The sequence below is a fragment of the Cyrtonyx montezumae genome, unplaced genomic scaffold (assembly GCF_038088225.1).
Source record: "Cyrtonyx montezumae isolate F1298 unplaced genomic scaffold, pur_monq_1.0 scaffold_35, whole genome shotgun sequence".
NCBI classification, from domain to species: domain Eukaryota; kingdom Metazoa; phylum Chordata; class Aves; order Galliformes; family Odontophoridae; genus Cyrtonyx; species Cyrtonyx montezumae.
The window spans coordinates 197,039-222,693 of record NW_027072040.1 but is presented as its reverse complement, the minus strand read 5'-3'; the positions used below and the strand labels follow the sequence as shown (position 1 = coordinate 222,693).

Below are 25,655 nucleotides of genomic sequence, written 5' to 3'. Positions count from 1 at the left end.
CTTTTGTAGTCTTAAAACTGTTTTAGAACTTCCATTCAAAATCATTATTCCAGACTTTAGATCAAATCAAACAAATAAAACCAATCACACTAAGTGAGGATCCGATTTTACTCTGTGTTCAGCTTTGCCAGGCAGTAACTATGGTTGTATGTCCAGGGACAGCAGAAATGACTGTAGCATTTGGGAATACAGCTTTAACTCATTTTCTGTAGCTGTGTCATGCAAAACCACTGCAAATCAGGTGACACATGAGCACGGCACATCATCTTCAGCAGTTTGCTGCAGTGATCAAAGGCCATTTCCAGGCAGGCCAAAAAAACCCTGAAACAGTAAACCTTAGATTTTGTTTATACATTTGACCTCAAAATACCTCATCTGAGGACAAAACTGATTACTATTATTATATTTTTTTCTTGAAAGCTATTTTCATAAATCTTTAAAAATTATTCTCTCTAGAGTACAAAAGCTTAGTCAAAACTTTGTGATATCAACAGTGGGAATAAGCAGGAGTAGTTCTGGTTTTGAAGGAATAGCAACATTCACTGCAACTGGGAAGGCATCCACGGGGACAGCTGGAACTGGCAGTGTGCAGTTCTTGGAATGAACCTCACGGGAGGGATTCAACAGCTTATGGACACAGCACCCTTGGCAACGTGACGTGCCACTCTTAATCCACCAGCTCTCCACACCAGGTACTGAATGTTGTTCTATTGACATTCAAAAATATCATCTTTGTATCTTCAGTACGCAGCGGGAACGCCCGTGAGTGAGTCAGTAGGAGCCCCTCTAACACAGGTGGAGGACAGCTTTGTTGATCTCTGGGTTTGTCCAGTCGTTCCGGATATCATCCAGGTGGTTATCAAAATCCACGAGCGTTTCGTAGGACTTGCTGTCCAAGAGAGACGCAGCGATTCTCTGAGCTTCACTCCAATCTTCACAAAAATCACTAGGAAGTAAGATAACCAAGAATTAATGAGGATCACAAAGGAAAACTCCATCACCTCCTCCACCACGGGCCATTCAGATGAATAAGCTCTGACGTTTGCTCACATGTGTGGGTCTTTGCACCTCCACTTGTTCTCGTGAAGCTCGTACACGTGGATGGCAGGTTCTAAGCACTCCATTGTGAACCTGGTGTTATCCACCTGGTGTGCAACAGAAACAAAACCATCTTAGCCTTCTCCAAATCCCAAGTAAAGAGATGAAATTAAAAGAAAAACTTCCTAACTGGACACGTTATGCCAATCCACCCACTGTTCTACCTTCACACGAGACAACTTCTCCATGTTTAAGCCAACAACACTGTTGGCAAGAACTCAAAGCTTCATCTGTTTCATATACAATCTTAAAGGTCTCTTCCAACCCAAACCGTTCTATGATTGCATATGAGAAGAGAACTGGAGCCACAGAAAAGAGTCCACCACAGTGATTGCACTGCCTTTGTTCAAACCTCCAAATAGAGAAGGTCCCCACTTCCTCCAAGCCAACCACAGCCAGCTCCAATGAACTACACTGCCTACATCTCCTCCCCAGGGCATGTAGGGAAAGAGCAAATTGGTTAACTCACTATCCAAGATCCAGAGAATGGCATTTAAGTAGTTAGCCTGGTATCGTGGTCATAGCATTGATGATGCGAAGAGGAAAAATGAAGTTGTTTACCATTATGAGTGCTGTATCGTTAAAGCCCTCTGCAATTCGGGAAGCCACCTTCTCAGCAACCTGCGTTGGACTGCAGCAGAAGGTAAAAAGAATTGTGTTACTTGGACTGCGACACCTCAGCTTAAAACAGCAGGAAATACGCTCAAAGAGATGTGAAAACTGCAGAGCTTGCTTACAAACAGGAACAAGGCACCATGTTGACGTTACACTTGTTGAAAACAGAAAGCCAAGAAAGGCCCACCCCCTCCCTTCAGCACATGGTCTGTGCTTAGGCAGTGCATTCTGAGTGCAAAACACTCACTGCATAACCATAACTTGCATGCAGAACCAAGGTGCTGTGGCCTTCTACCTCCTTCTGCCAGACCAAGAACCACAGCTGCCTTTGCCCTGGCAGGTGTTTTACGAAGCAACTCCATCTGAGTGCTTCCCACTCTGTGTCTGAGCTCACTCCCTGCCCAGCTGCTCTACAGAACCAGGCTTCTTCTAAAGGGAAACCTTTGCTCCGTTTCAAAGATTGCAATCTCTGCACGGTGCCAGAGTTATCTTCAGAAATGAAGACTGGGGTTGGGAGAAACAAGCCCACGACAGTCTTTCAAACCACAACAGGAACAGACAAGCTGCATCTTCTCCTTCAAAATACCTCTGTTCCCCTTGTAGGGAAAAGGCAATGCCTGTGTCTCTGTTAGGTACCCAAGCAATCCCCAAGTACTACCTACAAATAGACTTGAGTCTGTAAGATAAGCACTAGCAAACTAACTAGAGCACAGCATGAAACTTCAAATGAGTTATGATATAACCTCAACAGACTTGATACCAGATTTGTCCAACACATATAGGGGAAAAATAGGTGATATATGCATCAAAGGCCTCTTTGCTTTTAATTTCACAATTTGAATTAGCTAACAGGGGGAGGGGAAAGAAACAACTCAAGACCATTCCTAGGGAAAGCAATAAGAGGAAAGGATCTCTGCTTGACTGGCATCACCCCACATTTCAAAAGTGACCCTTCACCATGTCAGAACTCCCTTCAGTAAAACTCGGTGCCAATTAAGCAGTTTTACTGGTACCAGTTAGGTCACTTCTAAAAGACTTTCCAACAGCTATTTAGAGTCACTTGAGCTCGTAAGATATTTACAGCACAGGCAAACACGCCTGCAAATTTTGGCTATATCCCTGACAACTGTAATTAAACTGGCTGGCAGTCATTCAAATACAGGCCTTTTATAGCATCCACTAAAGAAGAGTGATTCTGGAAAGCCTGAGGTTTCTGCACCTGAACAAAGGCCATACCCACCCGCACCACGAAGACAATACGAAACCAGATGACAGTTGTCAAAGTGAATCAACACGCACCATTTATGTGGATGATTTTTGTTGGCAGAGTACAAAGTACAACAGAAAAGAGCAAACAGAAGGAAATATTGCACCAACACACCTGGCATCTTTCACGCGTTCATTTGCCTGGTAATATCCAGCTATCACGTAGCTATTCTCCTTGCACCAAGAGTCAATCTGAAAAAGTAATTGGAACAATTAAGCTGAAAAGGAAACCCCGTGTTTGTCTGTGAAGAAAACAACAAGTGAAGCATTACAATGCCTTTGCCAGTTGCTTCTTTAAATATACATATTTGTGTGCGTGCATACAGGCGTGGGTTTATCGGCCGAACTAGGACAGGGAACCAGAACTGAACATTTGGGGGATGATGGAAAGCATTAACCAAATGGAGCAAAAGTGCAAGGAGCTGTCTCAGTCACAGCTTGCCCCAAATTCGAGTGACAGGGCTGGCTGCCTGGGATAGGAGCACGGCTCCTACCCACTGCCACGGGGGCAGAATGCGTCAGCATTCACTTGGCAGAGGGACTTCAGGTGTGCAGCCACGTGACTGCAGTGCCACTTCACAAACACACTGCTGATTTCACCTCCCGTGCAACATCTCCAGGTTAGAGTGTAAGCATTATTTAGCTAATTAGCAAATGAAGCTTGAAGTGAAAGGTAAAAACACGAGGCAGAAAAAGATGGCGGCGCTTCGCACTTTTTCCAACCCCCTCTGTTACAAAAAGGCTTTTGCTTTTCGCTAAGAGTTTTTCACCTACAAGGGTTTTTCCATGAGGAAACCAGCCAGGATAATGCAGAGGAACATCTGAAACAGGGAAAGCAGCTAGAATTTTCTTTTGTTGTCCCTGGAGAGCACGCATTAAAAAAACAAACCTCAACAGCTCTATTAAAATGGATTCCAAAAACGTATCGGATGCTGACCCATGGTGTCCCCTGAGCCAAATCAATCTCATTTTTAGCAGTAATTACAGTATCAGACTGCATAAACAAAAAAGCCACACGAATAATCCCTCCTCTGCAAGGGATGACACGGATTTACGTGGCTAAAGAGAGGAGGGGTCAGCTGCTGTTTCAATTACGAACCCGTTTTGAGGGTTTAGAGTGATGGTTTTAATTGGTAGGGGGGTGAAAGCCTGGCATTAAAGCCAGGAGCCCAGATGTGAAAACGTAAAAAATTACAACAGTAATACCAACAATTCATTGTTTTAAAAATTAAAGACCTGAGCCCCACGGTAGCTTTTGCTGCCTTCAAAATGACGACTTTTTGAGTTCTCAGTTCCCTACGTGGTAGTTAAAAACTGCTTCTGGAATAAAAGCCCCAAACTAAACCCTCCCAAAACCCTCCTGGACTTACAGCTGCATTTCCACCTGCAGTGCTGCCACCACAGGTGTTTAGTACAAGCTATTTCTGCTGGCTCTTTTATACCCAGACTGCTCTAAAGCACCACTTGCAATTTGCAGCAGCTACCAGTCTGTGTGCAGGTGCACCCCGTGCTCTGTTACGTTCAGATCACATCTGGAGCCTACTTCTCCCACTGATGTAAGAGAACTCGGGTCAGATATGAGCAGATCAAACTCACAGATCTGATTCTACATCAGCAACACACACACTTGACCAATAGCAGCAACTGACCTGGAAGAGAACCAGGTCCCACCAAAACGTGCCACAGCTTCTCAATCCTTTAGGAACAGGGGCTCTTAGTTACAAACACTGACTTCCAGCTATGCTAATCTCACTGGTTTATTCAGCAGTCACGTGTTACATGGCACAGAACAGGCAAGAGAGCCCTCCTCCTCAGCATTACAAAGACAAGAGCCCACTTTCATAGCTGCTGTGCCAGCATTTATTGACATTTTATTGTTTAAATAAAGAAAGGGAGCAAAAGGCCCTGGGCTCCTTTCAAATGCTGTTTCAAGGCTGCCAAACATCACAGGAGTCATCAAATGTGACTGCAAACTGCAACACATTTTATCAAGTCCTAATTAATGTGGGAAATACCAAAGGGTTCCCCATCTTTGACTTTTAGTATCAAAAACAATAAGCAAACACCTCAGGCCGTCCCATTTCTGTGGTTCCATAATGATTTCATATGAAGATGTGGTAATGTATTTCAGATGTTGCAAGAAATGGGGTTTAATTCCTAATGATCTGATCCTACCCAGCAAGATCTACACTGAAGGCCTACAGCATGTAAAGGTTCACTGCCACAAATTGTGTAGAAAGAATTATTTAAAGACAAACCCTCCACAGATCCCATACACACCATGTACCTTATTCTGCACTTCATTAGAAACTTGCAATTGTTTGTTCCTACAGGACAAGCAAATTATACCAGTTCAAAAAGGTGAAGACGAGCCCCACGTTAAACCATTTACAAGCAGAATTACTGCATTTTCCCAGGAAATAACAGAGAAAAATGGCAAGTGGAGACAGCAGAAAATGATTACACCAGCAGCATATGCTGCTGAGTTACTCCTGCATGAGTGTGTATAGCACAGATCTATTCAAGACTGCCAGCCTTGGTATGCTCCAAAGCCATATGGTAAACCACTATGGCCAGGACCCAGACCATGCCTTCATTCCAGTGTTTTAAGATGGTATTGAGTCACATCCAAAAACATCATAACATTTTCTGGTCATAGCTGCACTTGGAGAAAGCAATAATTTATTTACAAATACGTCTTTTTTGATGAAGCAACCTGTTAAACCAAGGGAAATGTCTAAGCCAGGAAGTGAATCAAAACGTAGTTATTCCTAAAGGTATCAATGAGGTATGAGTTTTCTACAGCTAATAACAACATGTCTCAAAATGGGTAAGAAAACCTGCAGCATAAATCATGCACAGACCTCAGCTGTGTGGGGATGATGCCTAAAGTAAAGGCACCGAAGCATTTCCCCACTTCCAGCTTCACACAACCAGCACCAGCCCACCACAAATCCCCACTGAGATGAAATCCAAACACATTTCATTCCTTTTGGCTCCTGCTGTTGACAAAGGAACTGTCCTAAAGCTCCAGGAAGAAAGGAGCCACAATTTGAGACAGCTCCTGTTCTTTGTGACTCATGGGCTGAGGCTGAAAACTGCAACATGGGGAGAGCTGATGCTGATGGAAGAGCAGTGCCAGGGGAGGTTCAGGTTAGATATTAAGGACAATTTATTCTCAGAAAGCAGTCAGGCTCTGGCACAGAAGGTGAAAGAGGGAAAGCTGCTATAAATGGGAAGTGTGACAAAATGAATTCAGAAACATACATTTATGTACATCTACATGCTCTTGCTTTGATGTAAGTGTGCCCTTGTCCAGTGAGGCGATGCTGCTTAAATGTAAAGATGGAAAAGCCCTTTCTGCTGCAGAACACAGCCCTTTCTCAGGGATTTTTCCCAGCATAACACCACAACAAAAGCATCAGATTCCCTGCACAGAGAGAGTAAGCCAAAACCAAACAGATCTGCAGATGTAAGAGCAGATCAGGGCTTTTTCTACTACAGCAACTCAGTTCTCTCACACATTTAGCTACCAGCAGCATAGGCCTGGCTGCCCTACATCCCATCATTTTCCCTCCCAGGCTTCAGCGTCCCCCCCCAGCCCTCTGACACCCCAGCCAAGACCGTACCAACGTGAGGGCCACCTCCAGCATAGGCGCCAGCGCCAGGGTACCGTGAAACAGCGGGATGCAGTCGACGAACAGCGAAGGAGGCCCGGCCTGCTCCCGGCCCCGGCTCCCCGGCGGCCGCTCGGCCACCAGCAGCCCATTCACGGCGCAGTGCGGGTACTTGGCACCGTGCAGCACCATCTTGCAGTAGGCCTGGGTGGTCAGCTTCATCGTGACGGTCCCGCCAAGCACAACGCTTCCTCAGATCCCGCCGCTTCCCGTCAGCTCACCGCCTGCCGTAAAGCGCGCCCGCCGCCGTCCCCCAGCCCGCCGCCTGCCGTAAAGCGCGCCCGCCGCGCTGTCGCAAAACCCGACTCCCGCGGTCCTCCCGCATCCCATCAGCCCCTGCGGCGGAGGGAGAGTACACCCCGGCGCTCCTCTCGTTCTCCTGTGCGGAGTTCCGGCGTGTGCTGTGTTTCCGGTCGGCGGCTCCTTCCGGTGGAAGCCCGGCGTAGAGGACGGTCGGCAGGTCGTCGGGCTGCGAGGCCGCGGGGAGGGCCTAGGGGGCACCGGGAGGGCCTAGGGGGCACTCGGGATGTTGGGGGGTACGTGAGGCACCGCTCGTCGCCGCTGCTGCGTCGGCCTCGTCCCGGTGCCCACGCGCTGGGGGTCGCCCCGCGCCGATCGAAGGGATGTCGGTGTTGTGTGATGACGTCATATCGGCGATATGATGCCATGTCACGCGGTATCGCCGCCGCAGCGGGGATTGAGCAGCAGTTCAAGGGCGGGGGCCTCGCCTCCGGCTCGGTGGTGCTGTGTGGGGTCTATTGGGTTTTGTGCTGAAATCCACACCCTGGAGAAGGGGGCGTCTTTAGAAGCAGCTGTTGGGCGTCTGCTGCTGGAGCTTCACTGCTCTGTGAAGCGCTGCTAGGCGTGGCCTGGGGCTCCCTGCCACCAGCACTTTGCTGCTGAGAGCATCTTGTATGGCTGAACTGAGCACTGCGCAGATGCTGCTGGGAAAAGGGATGCGTTGCACAGCTTTGCTGCTTGATGCTGCTGCAAAGCCTGGAGCCTTGTCCTTCAGAGTAGAAGCCCATAGGCAGGAAGCCCATAGGCAGTTACACTGAGGGGTGTATTATTAACGTTTCATGCATTTGTTGTCTTCACTTGTCAGTGATCAATTTACCTGTTGTTGTTCTGTCCTGGCAGGATGTTGGCTTCAAGAGCGTTCAGCCTCATTGGGAGAAGAGCCCTTTCCACCTCCATCTGTGTGAGGGCACACGGGCATGGTAGGTGGCACTGCTTCAATTTTAGTAAGAACAGTAGAAGTGGCATGTGAGAGGAAGGATTCCAAATGCAACTATTAGGATCCTTAAAGCTGAGGAGGAGAACTTTTATCCCAGCTACAGACTGGTTCCCAATAGCAAGGGAATTGCAATGGTTAATAATGTTGTTGGGTATATTAGTGATGTAATTGCTAATTACATTACAGCCCTAGGACACAAATAACACAGAGCTTCTCCAAAAGTTTGGCATGAGGTACAGAATGGCTCAGTAATTCTGAGTCTGTGATTTTATTTGCTGGAGACAGCACTTTGGCATTGCATGTTCATGCAGAGATTGCTTTTTCTATAATGTTTCCAGATGGAGTGTGCCTGCTGCAGCTCAGGCATGGGTAAGGAAGGATACAGATAGAGAGCTTGGCAAGGCTGGTTTCTCAGCCTGGTGGCAGGAGCAGCACCTGTCCCAGCAGATGGCATTGCAGAGGTGCCAATGGGGTTAACTACTGATGAGGAGCAGAGGTCCAGGTGATGTCTGGGATGGAAAAGCACAGAGGGCTTCTGTGTATTGGAAAGGGAATCATTATGACAGCTAGAAACAGGCTTGGCTTGGAGATTAGTAGTTCAAAGCTATTTTGGATATTACCTGTTGACTAGATCCATAGAATCATAGCTACTTTATTCTTTTATTCTAAAAAAATTGGACCCATTTTGAGTAGTTTCTCTCATCTGTCATCTTCTGTGATGAAGGCTTTGGCCAGAAGTCTTTTTTTTTTTCCCCAAGGTTACTTAACTGACATCATATTTTAACTGCACTGTTGGCCTTTTGTTTGTATTGTAACCATTCAGAGATGTTTGTGCAGGAATCAGAAGCTTGAGTTTGTCTTTTCTGTGCCCAAACACAGCTGGTGTTGTCAAAGCAGAGGATTTCAGCCATCCAGCATACGTTGATCGTCGTGATGTTCCCCTGCCAGAAGCAGCCTTTGTAAAGGAACTCTCTGCTCAGCAGAAGGCTCTGAAGGAAAAGGAAAAGGCTTCTTGGACCGCTTTGTCTGTTGATGAGAAAGTTGAATGTAAGCCTCTGAGTGACCTTACAGCTAGCAATAATGAGACCTACTCTGTTGCATGGTCATTACTGATGACTTAGTAGAAAGACATTTCAGGAAGGTGGCTCTGGGCTGCTGCTAAGCCCTGCTTTAGTGAGTGGATCTATAGGCAGAGACTTGAGCCACGAGAGAGCTCTGTTAACTGTGGTGGAGCACAAGTGGAGATGAGTGGCTTGTGTTCTTACTGCTATTACAGACAGTTCAGTATTGGTGTCTGTTATGTGCCTGAGGTCGTGCAGTGCATTTGACAGAAGGAATTTAGTTAACAGTGGGTCAGGCTCAGCGAAGAAGAAAGCCACTTGCTGATTCCAATCTGTTGTCAACAAGCTGGAATATTGGTTGTAACAGTATTCAATTAGTAAAGTTGACTAAACCGAGCCCTGTATATTTTACTGTTATTGACCTTGGCATCACCAAATTTCAGCTAGAGTGCCAAGCAGGTGTTTTGACTTGCAGCTGAAACTGTCATCTTCATAACAGCCATTGTGTTGTGCAAGTGAGAAACTGTTTTATGGGCTCTGCAAAGAGTACACTGTCAGAGCAGGAAGGTGTAAAACCCTCTCAAATATTCATACGCACTTCTCAAATCAAATGCTGTTCTGAGCTCCATGAGATGTGGGCCTTGTTGGCAGAGCTGTGAGAAGCCTTTTAAATGCAAGCATTCCCATTCAAGCTCTTTGTGTTAAGGAGCTTTATGGTAAATAGTAATACTGGGAATTGGAGGGAGGGAAGGAAAGCTGTTACTTCTTCTCTTGGTCCTATTATGCAACCTTTGCACAGCTTTACAATCACACATAAAATGGAGAGTAATGTTGTCTTTACTCATGAGGGGAAGGTGAAATGCAGCTCATTTGCTTTGGCACAAGTGCATTGGTCTTGGTGTGGAGGAGGCCGGCTAAGGTATTTGAACATCTCTTCCATTTCAGACAGCTTTAGGCCTTGGCTTGCCTCTAGCAAGTGATGCATTGCCTGCAAGTTGCAGGAAAAGTAAAAATGAATTATTTGATGCTCAGTGGTTGTTTTCATTTTTCAGTGTACCGTATCAAATTCAATGAGACCTATGCAGAAATGAACAAAGGGACAAATGAGTGGAAGACGGTCATCGGTGGAGTGCTCTTCTTCCTTGGCATATCTGGCCTCATCCTCATTTGGCAGAAAATGTTTAGTAAGTAGAACTGCATGGTGTTCCCCCCTCATCTGAGAGATCAGTGAGGTGCAAAAGCAGAAAATCCTCCCTGAATTGCTCTGTCTAAAGCTCTGCATGGAGCAGCCATCCTGGTGACCACAAGGCAGTTGCTGTTTTTAGCTACTCCAAACTCCTTGCTGGAGTTGTGACTCAGTGGATGTAAGCAGGTACGTGGCATACGTTTTCAGAAGGTTGATTGAGAGGTAAAGTTCCCAGAGAGAGTTTTGGAGGAAAGGGAGGGGAAAGAATAGCAGTGCACTGATGATCCCAGAGCTCTCCCTCTCTGTGAAACCTGCTGTTGCAAAAACTTGCTGCCTTCTCAGTTCTAAGCATTTGGGTTTCTGCCATGCTTGGCTTCCTTCCCAGCTAAACATCCTACCTCGGGGGAGCCCTCCAGCTGCCACGAGGCAAAGCATGCAGCTGAGTGAGCTGCTCTCCCATCTTGAGGCTTCATCTGCTTGTGGTGAAAGTTAGGAGAGGGCTGCTGTCTTGGTACAGGCCTTGCTGATGAGTGAAACTCCTTGAGAGTCAACTCCAGATTCTGCTGAGCTGAATGCTTCAGAAGTTTGATTTGGGGAGCTTAGGTTTGAACATGTGATGGTGCACGTAGGATCAGCACTGTTTGCTTTGAGGGGAAAAGCTTTTTATAAGCAGAACGCGTACCTCAGTTCCCAACTTGTTAATTTAGTGTTGTTCTGCTCTGTTTTCTATTGCAGTGTACGGCCCTGTTCCCCACACCTTCTCTGATGAGTGGCTGGCAATGCAGACAAAGAGAATGTTGGACATGCGAATCAATCCCGTGGAGGGCATCTCTTCCCAGTGGGATTATGAGAAGAACGAGTGGAAGAAATGAAGCAACTCAGTGGAACCTGCTCTGCTTGAATATGAAATGATTCCATCACCTGTGCGTGACCTCGTTGCTTATGTACTGGAACAATCTCTCCACCTAAATAGATGAAAATAAACATCTGGTTAACTTGAAAGTTTCGTGTTATTGGCCTTCAGCTGAGTTCTGTGGCAATGGTAATTGGTAGTGCAGGTCGAGGGGCAGGTTTTCTTCCACATATCCTTGTCACAATTGTTATGTAGACAGCAGTTCAGGGGAATGAAACGCTTCTATTTCTTGTTGGGGGGATACAGAAGGTGAAATGTAGTCTGGGAAGTTTGATTTTTTTTTTTTTGTATGTATTTATTGCCTTTGAAATTGAAGGGGTGAAATTTCACCTAGCCCTGCAGTGGGGATTGTTGAGTGTTGAGGACAGCCATCCTACTGTTCTGGCACAGGAATAGCTGCTTAGGAGCTGCACTACCTTTTATTTCAACTCCTCTTTAAGGCACTGTTTCTGGGACACAGCCAGGAGTCGCAGTGGTCTGAACTACATGTAAGGTAAGCAAATCCCAGCTCCTGGGGAGGCTCAGTGTCCCATAACTCAGCTCCAAAAATAGCACATCAGTGCTCCAAAAGGCAGCAGTGCTGAATCGAAGCACATAGGGTATGTGGTGGGGAAGAGTGCTGCTTCCCTTGTCCTTGTCAAGTGGACTTGGCTCTGTATTGTTCTCAGCTGCCTTTTTTTTCCATCTCAGCAGTGTGAGCAGGCTGCAGACCTCACCTGACTGTTTTGTGCAGGCTCAAGTGACGAAGAGAGAGAAGAGAGAGAAGTACCCGTTGCCGTTCGGGGTTTAGTTGCAAATCCAGGAGGTGTTTCTTGCCTTGCCCTTCATGCAGCATGTTCAGAGGGGAGGGAAAGAGATGCCACGCTTCGTGGGAGCTACCCAGATCTGAAGGCAGTGTTCTGAACAAGTTCTGGTTCAGAGCTCAGATGTGGCTTAAGTTTTCTAGAGCCCGAGCTACAAAGTCTGGTGCCTGTATTTGCTTCGCTCTGTCTGTAGTTGCCAAGTGTTGTTTTCCCTTGGGCTACTACCCACTAATGCACATCCTAGGCTTCCTCCAGGCAAACCCCAGTTTTTGCTTTTAAAGCAGCCCTCCAAAGATCAAAACTACTAAAACAAGCTTTGCCTTCAATTAATTTGTTTCCTGCCTACAAGACTCTTGTTTTTCCATCCATTTGGCTGCTGGAAAGCCCGGGGAGTCCCTGCTGCTGCTCGCAGCCTGACGTGCTGGGAGCTGGCCAGTCTTTCCCTTGCAGCTTTGGGGAAGGTTTTAAGGTGAGATGATTCAGCAGGCACGAAGCGACGAGCTCCCCTTCCTGCTTACACAAAATGTTTGTCTCCAGAGTGCAGCGAAGTGTGTTACAAAGCACATTGGGGTGCCTGCAGCAGAGCTGGCTTCATCACAGTGGTAAAGCTGACAGCAGAACTGTGATGTCTGCAACCAACCCGGCAATGGCACGATAACAAACACAGCTTCAAATGCCTTCAAGTGTCATCCTGAGGCTGCACTGCTGTTTTCTGTGTCAGCGCTGGTTCGGCACCTGTAGAAAGCATCTCAAATGGAGTGTGGGAATTGATCCTGCCTGCTGGGAGACGTCTGCTGGCTCGGGTTGGGCTCTCTTGGCACCTTAACTTCATCTCGCTGTGGGTTGCAGACTCATGGTGATTGCAGGGGTTTCACTGAGAGCAGTTTGCTTTGTTGCTTGTTTGTTTTCTCCTCTCCTTTCTCTCTGCCAGGCTAACAGGATCGGTCTGTGAGGGGGCTGGAAAAGTGGCAAGACAGATCTGCTGTGGAAATGGAGGTTTGGGGGCATGTGCTGGAATGACAGCCCAGCACGAAACCTGGCCCCAAAGCAGCGTGGAAAGGCACTGGGATGTCCCCCCCTCTCCATGCCACCTTGGTGAGGTGGTGTCTTGATTTAGGACAGTGATGCCTGGTGAGCCAGAGAGCCCAGAAGGGAAACCTGAGCCTCAGATCTTCATTTCATCCTCCCCAGCCCTATAGCAGTCGCTGTCCCCATCCCCTTCCTCTGACAACACGGAGCTGGTGAGTGCGCTGAGTTTGCTGGGGCTCTGCATGCCCCGGGGCGGGGGGAGGAAGCAGCACTCACCTTCTCTGTGGGATTGCTGGGTGTTTTCTTGCAGATAGCCCCAGATACTGAGAGCCTGCCTAAATCCTGACCCTCAGGGAGAGGAGAGCCATGGGGAGTGGAATGAGCAAGGTACAGAGGGCTGAGCTGAGTGCCTGGGGGTGTTCAGTAGTTGGCAGCTGGCTTTTGGAGCTTGTCCTTTGGTGGTATAGCCACGATGGTGTGAGCCCCTTCAGGACTGACTGGGGGTCCCAGAGGTGTGCACAGAAGCTCCCCCCATTTGCCCTCATGGGGATGTGTCTGTACAATGTAAATGGGCAGTGGGGTTGTGCTGGGGTTGGTGCTCAGGGCTGGCAGAGGGATCGATGTCTGTATCCTTAAATAACCACTGCTGCATGCAATATCCGGGTTAAAATTAGACACTGGGACAGTGGCAGTGCAGCACTTGGGATAAATTAGAGCTGCTCTGAGCTGCTTTATTGCTCCTCTGGGTAACATAAGGCAATGATTTCTCTCCATCCATCTATCTCGGAGCACAGCCTGAGGCTCAGGATGGGCTCCTCATGAGCACAACATCCTTCTTCGTGATGTCCCCCCACCCAGGGTGAGAAATACCCCCATGTGCTGCTCATTGGGTTTGTTGTGCACAGTGCCCAACAAACTTATGGACAAGCCATCGATCCCTGGGCGACAGAGGTGACCTTTGGAACCATTTGCAAGGGTGGTTGCTATAGAACAGCCAAACGCAGGTTGGGCTCTGGTTGGTGGATGCACGCTTGCACCCGAGTGCATGGCAGTCAGCCCCAATCCATCACTGTGCTGAGTTTTCCCAAGCTCTGCACTCCTGGAGGGGTTTGGTTTGGCATCCAGCACGGGCAGTGTGTTTTGAGTGGAAACAGCCTCTGCTGTTTGTTAATGAAGATGCTTCATTAATTAGCAGCTCGGTTTATCTGTAGCTGGGAGTGTTTTCTCCAGGGACCCTGGTTCTGTAAACACTGGTGATGCTCCTGAGTGATGCAGAAGCATCTTTGGGTTGGGGGCTTGGGAGGCAAAGGGGACGAGGTGTCCAACAGAACAACTTTGCCTTTTGCCACCTTGCAGGTGGTCACAGGGCTCTACCTGGGGAACATCCGAGGTGAGTATGGGAACACTGCCTGGCAAGAGGGGTCTTCTGTATTCTGAGATGGCTGCAAAAATGGGTTTGTCCATCCTGGGAGCTGATGGGCCACTGGGGTTAGCCATGTACCACTGGATTTGAGTGTGCTCATCCCATAGGGTGGGAGATGGTGGGATGGGGATGGGGGGGGGGGGGTTATCTGTAAGTGTTTGCTGGAGCTGGTCCTGCTTGCAGACTCGGAAGACAGGGATAGCCTGCAGAAGCACGGTGTGACCCACATCCTCTCCGTGCACAATGGGGCCAAGCCGGTGCTGGAGGTGAGTGTAGGACACCGGGCGATGCCGCGATGGCATCCGATGCTGGGAGGGGGGTGGCTGGGGGTGCACAGAGGGACTCCTCGGGGGAGGTTGTAGCGATGGAGGCTGAGGGGATCCGACCCACGGTGCTGCCTCAGGAAGGGGCCACGAGAGGGCAGCGGAGCCCCACGCACGGCACTGCCGGAGCTGCATCTAACCCCGGTGCTCAGGATGGGGTTTGGGGGGGGGCTTTTCCTGCTCACCTCCACGTGGGGCAGCCCCTGCGGAGCCTGAGGACGCTCCACCCAGGACCGCCCCACCCGAGACGAGCCTCCATCCCCCTGTTGTCACTGTGATCCCTGATTCTGGCGTTGGGTTTGAAAATGAGTACTGAAGAATCCTTAAAATGCTGGAATCCCCCAAATTCCGAGGTGGAGGAGGTGCACAGGAGGCAGTTCTACCCTATTCCTTGTCCTCAAAGTCCCCGCAGTGGCACAGTGCTGTGTCACTACTGGGAGTGACACCTGATGGCTTCTCCCCCCCCCGCCCCTACAAATGTAGGGCTGCTCTTGTCCTCTGGGAGGTGATGGTGAAAGGGGGTGTCTGCTCTGCAAAGACATTGAGTAATGAAAGCTGGGAAAAAAAAGAAGGAAGGGAGCAAAGGGCTGGTTTGTTCAGGGAAGGGGCAGCAGCTGAGGCGTGGGGCACGGCCATATGGGCAGCAGCCTGCCTAGACAGCTTGCAGCCCACAGCAGCATACAGGGCTGGTGGAAAGGGGAACAGGAAAAGCATGGTGGGTTGAGCAATGTGTCAATCACGGCCCCTGACCGGGGACCGCAAACCCCAGCAGCGTTCCCATGCATGCAGCCCAGCTTCCCTCCCTGAGGGGATGGGATGGTGGCACATGGTCCTGCGGGGAAGGGGAAGCCAGCTGGGGACCAGCTGGGCTCTGAGTGCTACCACTGGCACGTTGGCTTTCCCAGCTTGGTGGGTTTCCTCGCTCATCCAGGTGCTGGGAAACTGCAATGCGTCATAGCTCATCCCAATTGGAAGTCATCCTATGAGTTCTTGCTTGACCCCATGTCCCAGCAAAGTGGTCCCATTGTATCCCACTTACCAGAGAGTGGTGGTTTACTGGGCTCTGGATGAGGAATGTGCCAAGCAACTGTATGGATAGGGTCAGGCTGGGGCTGTCATATCACAGTACCCTTAAGGTTGAAAAAGACCTCTACGATCCCTCCCCAACCCATCCCACCATGCCTGCTAACCATGTCCTTAACTGCCACATCTCCATGACTCCTGAATGCTTTCAGGTACAGTGACTCCACCCCTCCATGGCAAATCCCCCATATCATCCCCATCCCACTGGGGGCTGTGGGTTCAGTGCAGGGATAGGGCCAGGGAAAGGCAATGGGATGGAGGAGAGATGTTTGGGGAAGCCCAACGTACTTCTAGCAATGTGGGTCTTTCCAGTGTGGAAATGTCCCCACGATGGCCGCATCCATCCAGCTCTGCTCCTTCCCTTTTCTGTTCCCTTGGAATAACTGACTTTTTCCAACCCTTTTCATGAAGGGAAGCAAGAGTGGCTTTGGGCAGAGGTGCTATAGGGAGGTGGATAGAGATGGGGCAAGCCCTGGTGCGCTGTGCTTGGCTGTGTCAGCTCTGTCTGGCAAGATTTCCACCCATTTTGCTGAGAAAACAATTAAAAAACAAACAAAAAAATATTCCTCAGATGAAAAGGGTTTAATTTTAGCTCGGAATGGGGAGGATCGAGGAAGCGATGCTTTAAAGAAAGTGTAATCTGACCTACGCCAACATGAGGCAGGATGATTTCTGGTGTATTAAAAGAACCGGGAGGAAATAACTCATTGTTGAGAGTGACTTCATGACTGTGTGCCCGCACGTGTTGCCCTGATGGGGCATGGCTGTCACCAGAGCATGGACAGGGATGGGGACAGGGGTTGGAAGGCTGTGGTGCCCCTGAAACAGTGGGAAATGGTCGGAGCAATCCCATCTCTGCCCAGGGTGCTCTGGAATATCCCATTTTAGAGTGGGGCCTTATCCCTAGAAGCACCTAGTCGAAGGGTCATGGAGAAGGGAAAGAGAAAACGGGAGGCTTTGTGATCCTTGAGGGTATCTTACTACCACAGCTACCTCTTTATTTCAGGGCATGACTTACCTCTGTATCTCGGCCTCGGATTCCTCCAGTCAAAACCTGTAAGTCCCCTGTGCTCCCTTTGCCTCCCATGGTAGCGTTTTGGTGGCTGGCGGTTGGTACAAGACTAAATTTCTCAGAATGAATATTCATTTTGCACTGCCAAAACTCCATGTCGTTGAGTCTGATGAAAGCTGTGGCTCATTTTAAGGCAGTTAATAGTGTTTGCATGGCCTAACATCTGTTTCTCTGTGTGTTTGCGGTCAGTAAATTCAATTTTCCATCAAATTTCAGAATTGTTCTACCGGGCAGAGCTCTAAACTGGAGCAAGAGTCATTGGTGCAGACAAACAGTGATTTGTATTGGCCTTCCAGACTGCTTTCTTGGGAGGGGAAATTGGATATTTATCAAAATCACACAGAATTTTAGGGGTTGGAAGGGACCTCTAGAGATCATCTAGTCCAACTCTCCTGCCAAAGCAGCTCCCTAGTGATAATTTTTCCCCTGTACAGAACATAGACACTGGACATATAAGGCCTTTAAGGACGATGAGAGCATCATGAGTCTGGAGAGAGGTGATGGTGGGGCTGATGGATGTGGCGCTGATTGTACCCGTGGTTCACATCATCCCTTGCTTTGGGCAGTGGGCACCCAAGAACCATTCAATATAACCAGAAAACGGGTGACTTCTGGGAATTTTTCTTGCCAGTCCATCCCTAAAAGGGCAAAAGGTTCACGTGCAATGGCTGTACCAAGCTCCATCGGTGGGGGTTTCTGTTTGCAGCATCCTTGGGAGAAACTCTGCTCTGTGGGCATGATTCTGCTTGCTCACGCTCTTGCTGAGCGGAAAGAGAAGCTTTACAAGAAAGCTCTGCCTCAGCAAGAAGGGAGTTCTTTGGTTTATTTTTTTTCCCCTCCTCTTGTTTCTTTGCATTTGTGGCACATCTACTGAAAGGGGAAAATAAAGAAGGACAAGGCTGGCTGCCGGAAGGAAGACTTATTCAAGGAACTATTTTCTGCTTGCCAGTTTAAGTCATGGATTTCACAATCCTGGTGAACTTAGTGTCCTACAGAGATGTTTGTGACTCAGGGCCTCACTGGCTCTCTGTGTTACCACTCCTATGGGATGCAACTTGGAGGCGTTCCCTCTAGCTGGCTGCCTTGGGAAGAAACACAAGTGAGGATGGATGGACAGCTCAGTGAGGGAAGACGCACAGACACATCGTCATGACAAAGGTTCAGTGCTGTTGGTTCCAGTGATGTGATGTAGAAGAGGTGTGGGACTAGGAGAGCTTGGAGCGTTGTGCATTGTGTAGGCAGTATAGAAAAGTCCATATTTCCCAACAGGAGAAGCTCCACTGGTGGTGGATTGACATCTCCCTCCAGGGCCAAGAGACAAAATATTCTTAGCATGACTACGGCTTCAAAGAATCCCCACATCTTTCTCTTCTTGGGGTTTTGGGCTGCAGAACTCCTAAAACTCCTCACAGAACTGCAATTTCTGAATATGCCTTTGGTTGGATTCTTAGAAGGCACCTGAGCCCCGTGCTTGCATGGAAGGATTCACAGTATCCCTGCTGGGCAGACAGGAGGGAGGGGAACTTTGGGATGATGATTTTGCTCAGGTTGGGCTCCTCATCTCAGGAGGATGTTGAGGGGAATATCTCAGTGACATCATCTGCCTGAGCTTCTGAGAAAGCAGGAAGGCTGCATGGGGCTGGCCCAGCCCGGTCACGCGGAGCAGAGGAAGTTTGGGACCCAGCAGTGGGATGGAGGCTGTGTGGGGCCACCTCCACTCCTCCTCCCTCTGAGGAATCCAGGGCTGTGTGCCAGGCTTTGGGTCAGCAAGTCCGCGGTCAGCCTGGGCACGGCCCCAAGTTACCCAGGAGCAGATTTTCTACTTCAAAACTCCCCCGTGGTGAGCAGGGATGGGCAGAGATCATTGTGAATATTTGCTGAAGAGCCGAACAAACAGCTCTCAGTGAACTCTGGGAGATGCTTACAGTTCAGTAGCGATAAACAGGAGAGATGGGTGGCACTGGAGCACGTGTAACCCTCGTATGGACCTTGATCTCATCAGTGTGTACTGAGTCATTTTAGCCTCTTTTCCACCTCTAGGTCTTCAATGCTTTCAGAAAGGTGGGTGCTTCAGTAAAGTACCATGCTGCATTGCAGTAGAGCAGCCAAAAAGCCTCACACCTGTGAAAGACAGAAACTGTTTTCCTTTGGCTCAAAGTTTGCTTCGTAAGGCCTTTTCTGGTGACAAGACTCTGACTGATAACTGCCGGTTATCTGGATGGGTGTTATGGTGCCATTGTCTCTGCTTATAGTTGTAAAGATAAGCAGGAATAGGTGCAAATAGTCTTTTCCGTGGGAGTACAGCTTGGAGAAGCTTACCACCACAAAGACGATGCTCCTGCATGGCAAGGAAGGCAACATCCGCTGCTGGCTTATCTGTTGGGCCAGACATGTCACACACAAATAAACTCCTGAGAAATGGGGATAAAAGGCCTTCACTGAACTAAGGATTTTGGAGAAGAACTCCCAAAGAAGAAATCTTTGAAGAGAGCTCCTGAAGAGACTTAGGACGGACCCTGAGGCCTGCTTGCTGCCATCTCCCATCCCCCGCGGTGACCAGACAGGTTCCTGAGATCAACGGACCTACTACGAACCTCGCTGGATCCACGGTGGTGATTATATCTCTCTTGCTTTCTGCCAAGTCTCCTTGCTTTTCATCTCTTTTCTATCGCACACCTTCCCTTCCCCATATCCCTAAGCAACTAGTATTTGTAATAAACTGGTTGGGCTAACCTTTGACCCGTTGTGTCTTAATCTCGCCCTCGGGTATACGTATACATATAAAGAACCTCATCTCCCTCCTTTATATTGGAGCGTGACATTTTTAATGGCGTAGTCGGCAGGATACCCGACAGTGAGAGTATTGCCTTCCAGGTATAGCTGATGTGTGTACCTTCTGGAGTTGCCCGGAGTGATATTTTTGATGTGAGTGCCTCTCCAGAAAGAATCACTCCGCATACTGAAACTTAACTGTGTCTTTGGAACTGTTTGTGTGTATGTCTCTCGGGAAGTAATTTTGAGTCCCGTGAAGATTACTGTGCATTCTCGAAATGTAAGGGTTCCTCCTAACTTAGGTGTGGGGTTTGAAGTTTTTTTTTTCTCTGTGTGGTTTCACAGGGAAGTGAGAAGCGATTTACGTATTGGCATTTTCTTTGATCTTCTTTGACTTTTGCATGCTCCTCTCAGTAAACAGAGGAGTGATTTGAGCGATTGCATTTGTTTGACTCGAAATTTTGGATACTGTTCCCTCCCTCTTTCTACGTGTAGATTTTTCTGCACATTGAAAAATGAGTGACAGTGTAGTCACAATGAAAGGTGAAGATGTATTATTTGACCTTTTAGAAAAGCACGGTGCCAGACCCTCGTTAACAGGGGCAGAGTGGGCACAGCAGAACTGGCATAACTTGCAGAGTGTTTCAGACCGTATTAATGTTCTGCCAAAGAACGCTCGTACTCGAGCTGGGAAAGGAAAGGCATTTATTTGTGCGGTATTGGGTTCAGCTCTGGTTGCAGCCATAGAATCCCGCGACCAGCAGCTTAAAGCAGAGAGCGAAGCTTTACAAGCACTGCAGGAATCAGTTAAAGTAAGTCAGGAGCTGATAAAATCTCTGCAAAATCAAATTGCAAACCTAGAGAAGCAGTTAGAAAGGGAAAAACATAATTCTGATCTGTTGCAAATGGTCTTAAGGGAAGTGTTAACGGGTCAGGATGCTAGTGATACTAGTGCACCTCAAGAGAAAACTTATCCAAGGGAAGAATTGCAAGGTTTAAAGGCAAATATTGACAAATTAGAAGTTCCCCCAGCTCAGTTGCGTCCTTTAATAAAAACTGAGTATTCATACGATAACGGCGAGGATTTAGATCCTCAAATGAACATTAAAGAAACCCCTTTTTCTGCTACTGAGCTAGCAAAATTGAAAAGAGATTTTGGCCGCTCTCCTAAAGAATCAGAAACAGAGTACGTGTGGACGGTCAGCCTCACGGGTGGAGACCAGATACTTCTAACCGAAAAAGAGGCTGAAGGTTATTGGGGACCAGGAGTATTTTTAACTACTGGTAACAATCGTGCTCCCTGGTCCCTCACACAGAGAGCTGCCTATTGGGCAGGCGGTCTTAACTCTCTAGAAAGGGGAGACCCCCTTGCCATTACTGGGACAGTTGATCAGTTAGTAGAAAGTGTTCAAAAGGCTGCTTGTCTGCAAATGATGTATGATAGACAGCTGCAGCCACACCATGAATCCCCTATGATGATGCCTGTTGATCCTGAGAGAATGACCCCTCTTGTCAGGGGGCTTCCTGAATCATTAAAACCTATAGGTATACAAATACAGGGAAAAATACAGGCTGTGCCTCAGGGAGAAAGAATTCAGGCAGCGTTAGAAGGTGCTGCAGCCTCTAACCATCAGCAGTCAGGATATAAAGTATGGACGTGGGGGGAGGTTGCCCAAGAATTAATTAACTATGGGAGAAAATATGGACCAGTGACTTCCTCCAACAGTAAATTTGAGATAAAGGCAGTGAGGCGTGCAGTGGCCAATTCGACCCCTCCCCTATCTAACCGGGACCCCCCCAGATCTAAAAGGTTCTCATTTTCAGTGAAACCAAGTGGGCGAAATAGAAATCATAAACGTAATAATTTCTGGATGCTGGGCCGGCAGAAGGGCATTCCGCGAGAACTAATGGATGGATTGCCTACAGCCAGATTAGAGAAGTTAGTTAATGGCTGGCCAAAACAAGTCTGAAAGAAGTGACACTACACCTCCGAGTGTCTCCAACTTTGGAATCAGTACGGGCACTAGGACCGCAGGAAAACTTAATGCTCTGGCCCCTCTCAAGTGAGTGGGGAGGAGGAGGATGGATGTACATTAGAAAACTTACAACAAAAGGAAACGACCTGTTAAATACTCTTAGAAGGCTAGGGATGCCTGGGAAAAGGAATACCAAAGTACCACTCACAGGATTATTCCCTCATCTTAACCATATTAACAAGCCCCAGATGGGCAAGCCGATGTCCTCTTTCGTTTTACAGAAGACCCCCGTTGGACCTTGACTGAACACAGAAAGGCAGACAGCTGACTTTAATCATTTGTGTTTTGGGACAAATGCTGAAGATTTGATCGTACTAGAACGCTGAATACACCTCTTGATTACACTGTGTATTCTGGTTGCATAGTATCGTGTTTCAGGTTGTTGTGGGTGTGGGTGTTGTCTTTAGGTCTGTTAAACTTCACACTTGGGTTTGAGTTTTCACAGGTTTTGCTGGCTTACTGGCTACTCCCTGCACAGTAATGCCATTCCTTTTGATCCCTTCTCCTACCTCTTTTTATCAAACTGATTATGATTTGCATGTAACTCTGCTATGGTGTTTTCAACTTCCTAATAAATTTGGAAATGAACCAAAGGACCCATCTAATGTCTGTCAGATGTGGCCACAAAAAGAAACCCATTATGTTGTTTATTGTAACACCAGTCCAGGAGTTCCATCCAAAACATGGTTGTTGGAAAGTGTTTATGTTTTGTTAAGTATCTCTCTCAGCATTTCAATCGCTTTTGAGATGCTTAAATGACAATTCTGTTCATATTTAACCTTGAAGCAACATGCAGTATTGCAGTGTGATGAAGTTATACCTTCACTCAGCCTATTAGAAAACATGTTTTTTCCATCTATGACCTTTGAAAACATTACATGGCAAATCCACGTATTGTTGAATTAGACGAGATGTGCTTTCTGAGAATTAAAATCACCAATGCAACACCCCTGCCTGTTCTGCTCCAAAACTCACTGGTTTGGGTTAATGCACTCCCTCTACTCTGGCAGTGGCTGTTTTCTGGCAGTAGGCTGCTAGGAACGTGTGAAGCAAAGTGTCCTGTCTCTTTCTCCCCATGGGCACCCCCACAGAAGGGGACAGGGTGGCATGATGGATGACCTGATGGCTTAGGATGAGCTCTGACATAAGGATGAGCTGAGCAGGGGAATTTTGCCCTCCCATTGGGCCGGTGGCATTGCCCTGCTCCATCTCATCACCTTGGGAAGCAGGAAATCCCCCTAAATGCTCTCCTTCCTGGCTGATACAGGCCTGTCCCTTCTTCTGGCAGGGGAACCATCTCTTTGCTGGCCCCTGGGGATGATTCCAGGAGGTGGCAGCTCTTCCTGCCCTCACCTCGCTGCCTTTCTCCCTTCCAGGATGCAGCATTTTAAGGAGAGCATCAAATTCATCCACGAGTGCCGGCTCCGTGGGGGAGGCTGCCTTGTCCACTGGTAAGAGCTTCCATTGGTAGCCTGTGGGTTTTCTCAGTTTGATGCTAGAAGGTGGGAAAAAGGATCACCTGAGGGAGGGCTTGGGGAGGTGGAGGGTCCCAGGTGCTTGGATGAGGTGTGGGGATGGGATCCCAACAAATGTGGTTGGGTAGAGGGGATGAGATCCCAACAGGTGTCCTCAATGTTGAGCATCAATTGCAATGGAGGAGAAGAAGAGGAGATGAGGAGAGGCCACTACCGTCACTGCCCCCACAGTGCAGCACCCCATGGGTGTCCCCTGCTGCGGGGTTCCCGTGGTGACGATACCCCCATCCTGTCACCTCGCACCATGCCAGCCTGGCCGGGGTGTCCCGCAGCAGCACCATCCTGGTGGCTTACCTGATGACAGTGACAGAGCTGGGCTGGGAGCGCTGCCTGGCTGCCACCAAGGCTGTACGCTCCTACGCCAGCCCCAACTTCGGCTTCCAGCAGCAGCTGCAGGAATACGAGCAGACCTTGCTGAAGGAGGTGGGTCCTGCATGCACTGATGCCAGTGACCTCGTGCCTACAGAGGAGAGTTCTGCAGTTGAGGGCCCCTCTGGATGCATTTGCAGTGTTTGCAAGTTGATAAGCACGACTGTTTTGCATGCAGCAGTTTTGCAGACAGCACGGGCCAGCTGTTTGCCCAAGCAGCTCTTTGTGCATGCTATTTATTACCTGGGGGGGTTTTGCTTTTTGCATGCATGCATGCACAAATTTAACGAGTGCCTAGATGTTACGTGAGTGCACTCTTGTTTTCTCGAGGGTTTCAGCTTGCGCACAGTGGAGGAGATGCAAAATGGCACGGAGCTGGCACCAGGGAATGCACGGGGGTGACAGACTCTGTAACCCATGTGCCACAGCTTGAGGCATGCATGGCAACCCTATGCTTGGTCCCCACAGCATCCCTGGAAGGAAATCCCCTCTGCATGTGACATGGGCCCAAGAGTCAGCCCCTGCCCTGGCACAAATGCTGTCACTTGAGGGGTATGGCTGTGCCAGGCTGTCACTGCTCAAGAGTTGGCTTTCAGTGGCTGATTTCTAGCAAGGAAACCAGCACTGCTCCCACCCCTGCAGCAGGGCTTCCTGCATGTGGGTGGCTGCTGGGTGAATCCCAGGTCTGGGGGAGTGGATATGGGAAATGCAGACATTCCCTCTGGAAATCCCCTCTGCCCAGCTGACTTTCCCCCACCGCAGGAGGGGGCTGACACCAGAGCTGCTCTCGGGCTTTCCCCTGGCCTTCACTGGATCCCAGGAGGCTGGAGCTCTATGGCCATCGTGGGACAGTGAGACTAGGGTACAGGGAGCTGCCATCCCCATAAACCAGGGATGTTGTATCAGCTCCCTTCCTCCTCCTGCAGCTACGTCCATCCCAGTGCTACCTGTACCCTGGGGGTCAGCTGCTCGCTCCTTGGCACCCTGCAGGTTTTGCATTCTGCATCCTCCATCCTTTGGCAAGCATTTTGCAATGCTGGGTGCTCTGAATGCTGCTCCTCGCTTGCTGGTTTCCCATTTCTGGGTGTCAGCAGTGCACAGCATTACTGCTCCTCCCTGCCCACACAGTGTGGATGTGCCCCAGCAGTGTTGGGAATGAATTCCACAGGACTGGCTCCAGCTCTGTGCTGGGTGCCAGCTGGCCCTGGGCTGCGGGCTGGGAATGGAGTGGGTGAGCACAGCACTCTGCAAACAATCTTGCTCCCGGTACAGGAGCTGACTTGCCTGAGGTCAGAGAGTGCAGCCCTTCCCTGCGTTGGAGAAAGCGTGGGGACGCTTTGCTTATGGTAACGCGGCTGTAAGGAACAACAGCAGCTTCTTGGCAGGGGGAAAGTAAATAAAGAGAATTAAATAAAGTCAGTAGAGCTGCTGGGGCTGCTGCCAGCTCTGTGGTCCTTGTGAGCAACCTGCAAGGCTGCTCTCCGTCTCGGTGATGCAGATAATGTTTGGTGTGGGTGCAACGCTGCATCTCTTGTTGCATGGCATGCAAGCTCCTGCAGAATGGGACTGCTGCTGCAGCTGCCCGTGCTGTGCCTGGGATTGGCTCAGGACTTTGCACTGGACCCTCTTGTGGCTTTGCCCCTGCAGTACCGTGCCTGGATCCGCCGTGATTACGGCAGGAACCCCTTCCAGGACCAGGAGGAGCTGCAGCGCTTGTTGGCCCAGCAGGAACAGAAGGAACAAAGTGGGAGCTGGGGGGGCTCCTGCACCAGCCCCCCAGCACCCACCCACCCGCTGCCCAGCAGCGGGAGCCAATGGATGGACAGATAGGCAGCAGCTGCTTGGACAGGGATGTTGGCCCTACGCCTTGCAAAACATGACAGCCGATGTGCCCAGCACTCATGGGGTGCAGCTGCAGTGGGAAGGGGGGGGGGGGGGCAAAGGCTGGGGCGGGTCCTACAGCTGGAGTCATGCAGGGGCTGCTCTGCTGCTGCCTCTTGTCCACCAGCCCCATTGCGTGGGGAAAAAAAAGCCCAATTGTTACTGAGATACAGAGGGACAAAACCTCACTCTGCATTAAAGACCTTCTCAGGGTCACCCCGAGAGGATCCAATCCTTTATTCCAGTGTTTCCAGGAATTGCCTCAGTGGAAACTTC

The 25,655-nt window shown here is 49.1% G+C and overlaps 3 protein-coding genes across 4 annotated transcripts; 2 read left to right on the top strand and 1 right to left on the bottom strand.

The window, feature by feature from the left end:
• Window positions 1-94: 94 nt before the first annotated feature.
• EMC8 (ER membrane protein complex subunit 8) lies at window positions 95-6,826 on the bottom strand. Its single transcript, XM_065745417.1, has 5 exons — window positions 6,609-6,826; window positions 3,095-3,171; window positions 1,660-1,729; window positions 1,051-1,145; window positions 95-946 (listed from the first exon to the last, which is right to left on the bottom strand). The coding sequence occupies exons 1-5, from the start codon at window positions 6,816-6,818 to the stop codon at window positions 787-789; spliced, it is 612 nt and encodes a 203-aa protein (XP_065601489.1). The 5' UTR covers window positions 6,819-6,826; the 3' UTR covers window positions 95-786.
• Window positions 6,827-7,052: 226 nt separating this feature from the next.
• On the top strand, window positions 7,053-11,142 carry LOC136054234 (cytochrome c oxidase subunit 4 isoform 1, mitochondrial). Its single transcript, XM_065745404.1, has 5 exons — window positions 7,053-7,116; window positions 7,797-7,876; window positions 8,773-8,940; window positions 10,007-10,138; window positions 10,876-11,142. Exons 2-5 carry the CDS (start codon window positions 7,798-7,800, stop codon window positions 11,010-11,012), a joined length of 516 nt encoding a protein of 171 aa, XP_065601476.1. The 5' UTR covers window positions 7,053-7,116; window position 7,797; the 3' UTR covers window positions 11,013-11,142.
• A 1,793-nt stretch (window positions 11,143-12,935) lies between these two features.
• LOC136054260 (dual specificity protein phosphatase 22-A-like) lies at window positions 12,936-25,499 on the top strand. Of its 2 annotated transcripts, XM_065745441.1 has the most exons (8): window positions 12,936-13,097; window positions 13,196-13,272; window positions 14,242-14,275; window positions 14,492-14,574; window positions 16,721-16,770; window positions 22,971-23,045; window positions 23,381-23,552; window positions 25,146-25,499. In XM_065745441.1, exons 2-8 carry the CDS (start codon window positions 13,252-13,254, stop codon window positions 25,326-25,328), a joined length of 618 nt encoding a protein of 205 aa, XP_065601513.1. In that variant the 5' UTR covers window positions 12,936-13,097; window positions 13,196-13,251; the 3' UTR covers window positions 25,329-25,499. The 2 variants fall into 2 exon arrangements, with proteins under 2 accessions (XP_065601513.1, XP_065601514.1); XM_065745442.1 differs by lacking the exons at window positions 13,196-13,272; window positions 14,242-14,275.
• The last annotated feature ends 156 nt before the right edge of the window (window positions 25,500-25,655 follow it).

Excerpts from the sequence above, each read along its gene's own strand:
- EMC8 (XM_065745417.1), bottom strand. The coding sequence starts at position 6,818 with ATGAAGCTGACCACCCAGGCCTACTGCAAGATGGTGCTGCACGGTGCC. Across the intron at positions 1,146-1,659 it reads ACGATACAGCACTCATAATG|GTGGATAACACCAGGTTCAC; the intron begins GTAAACAACTTC and ends GTTGCACACCAG. Across the intron at positions 947-1,050 it reads AGGTGCAAAGACCCACACAT|TGATTTTTGTGAAGATTGGA; the intron begins GTGAGCAAACGT and ends CTTACTTCCTAG.
- LOC136054234 (XM_065745404.1), top strand. The coding sequence starts at position 7,798 with ATGTTGGCTTCAAGAGCGTTCAGCCTCATTGGGAGAAGAGCCCTTTCC. Across the intron at positions 7,877-8,772 it reads TGTGAGGGCACACGGGCATG|CTGGTGTTGTCAAAGCAGAG; the intron begins GTAGGTGGCACT and ends GCCCAAACACAG. Across the intron at positions 10,139-10,875 it reads CATTTGGCAGAAAATGTTTA|TGTACGGCCCTGTTCCCCAC; the intron begins GTAAGTAGAACT and ends TTTCTATTGCAG.
- LOC136054260 (XM_065745441.1), top strand. The coding sequence starts at position 13,252 with ATGGGGAGTGGAATGAGCAAG. Across the intron at positions 14,276-14,491 it reads CTACCTGGGGAACATCCGAG|ACTCGGAAGACAGGGATAGC; the intron begins GTGAGTATGGGA and ends TCCTGCTTGCAG. Across the intron at positions 14,575-16,720 it reads GGGCCAAGCCGGTGCTGGAG|GGCATGACTTACCTCTGTAT; the intron begins GTGAGTGTAGGA and ends TCTTTATTTCAG.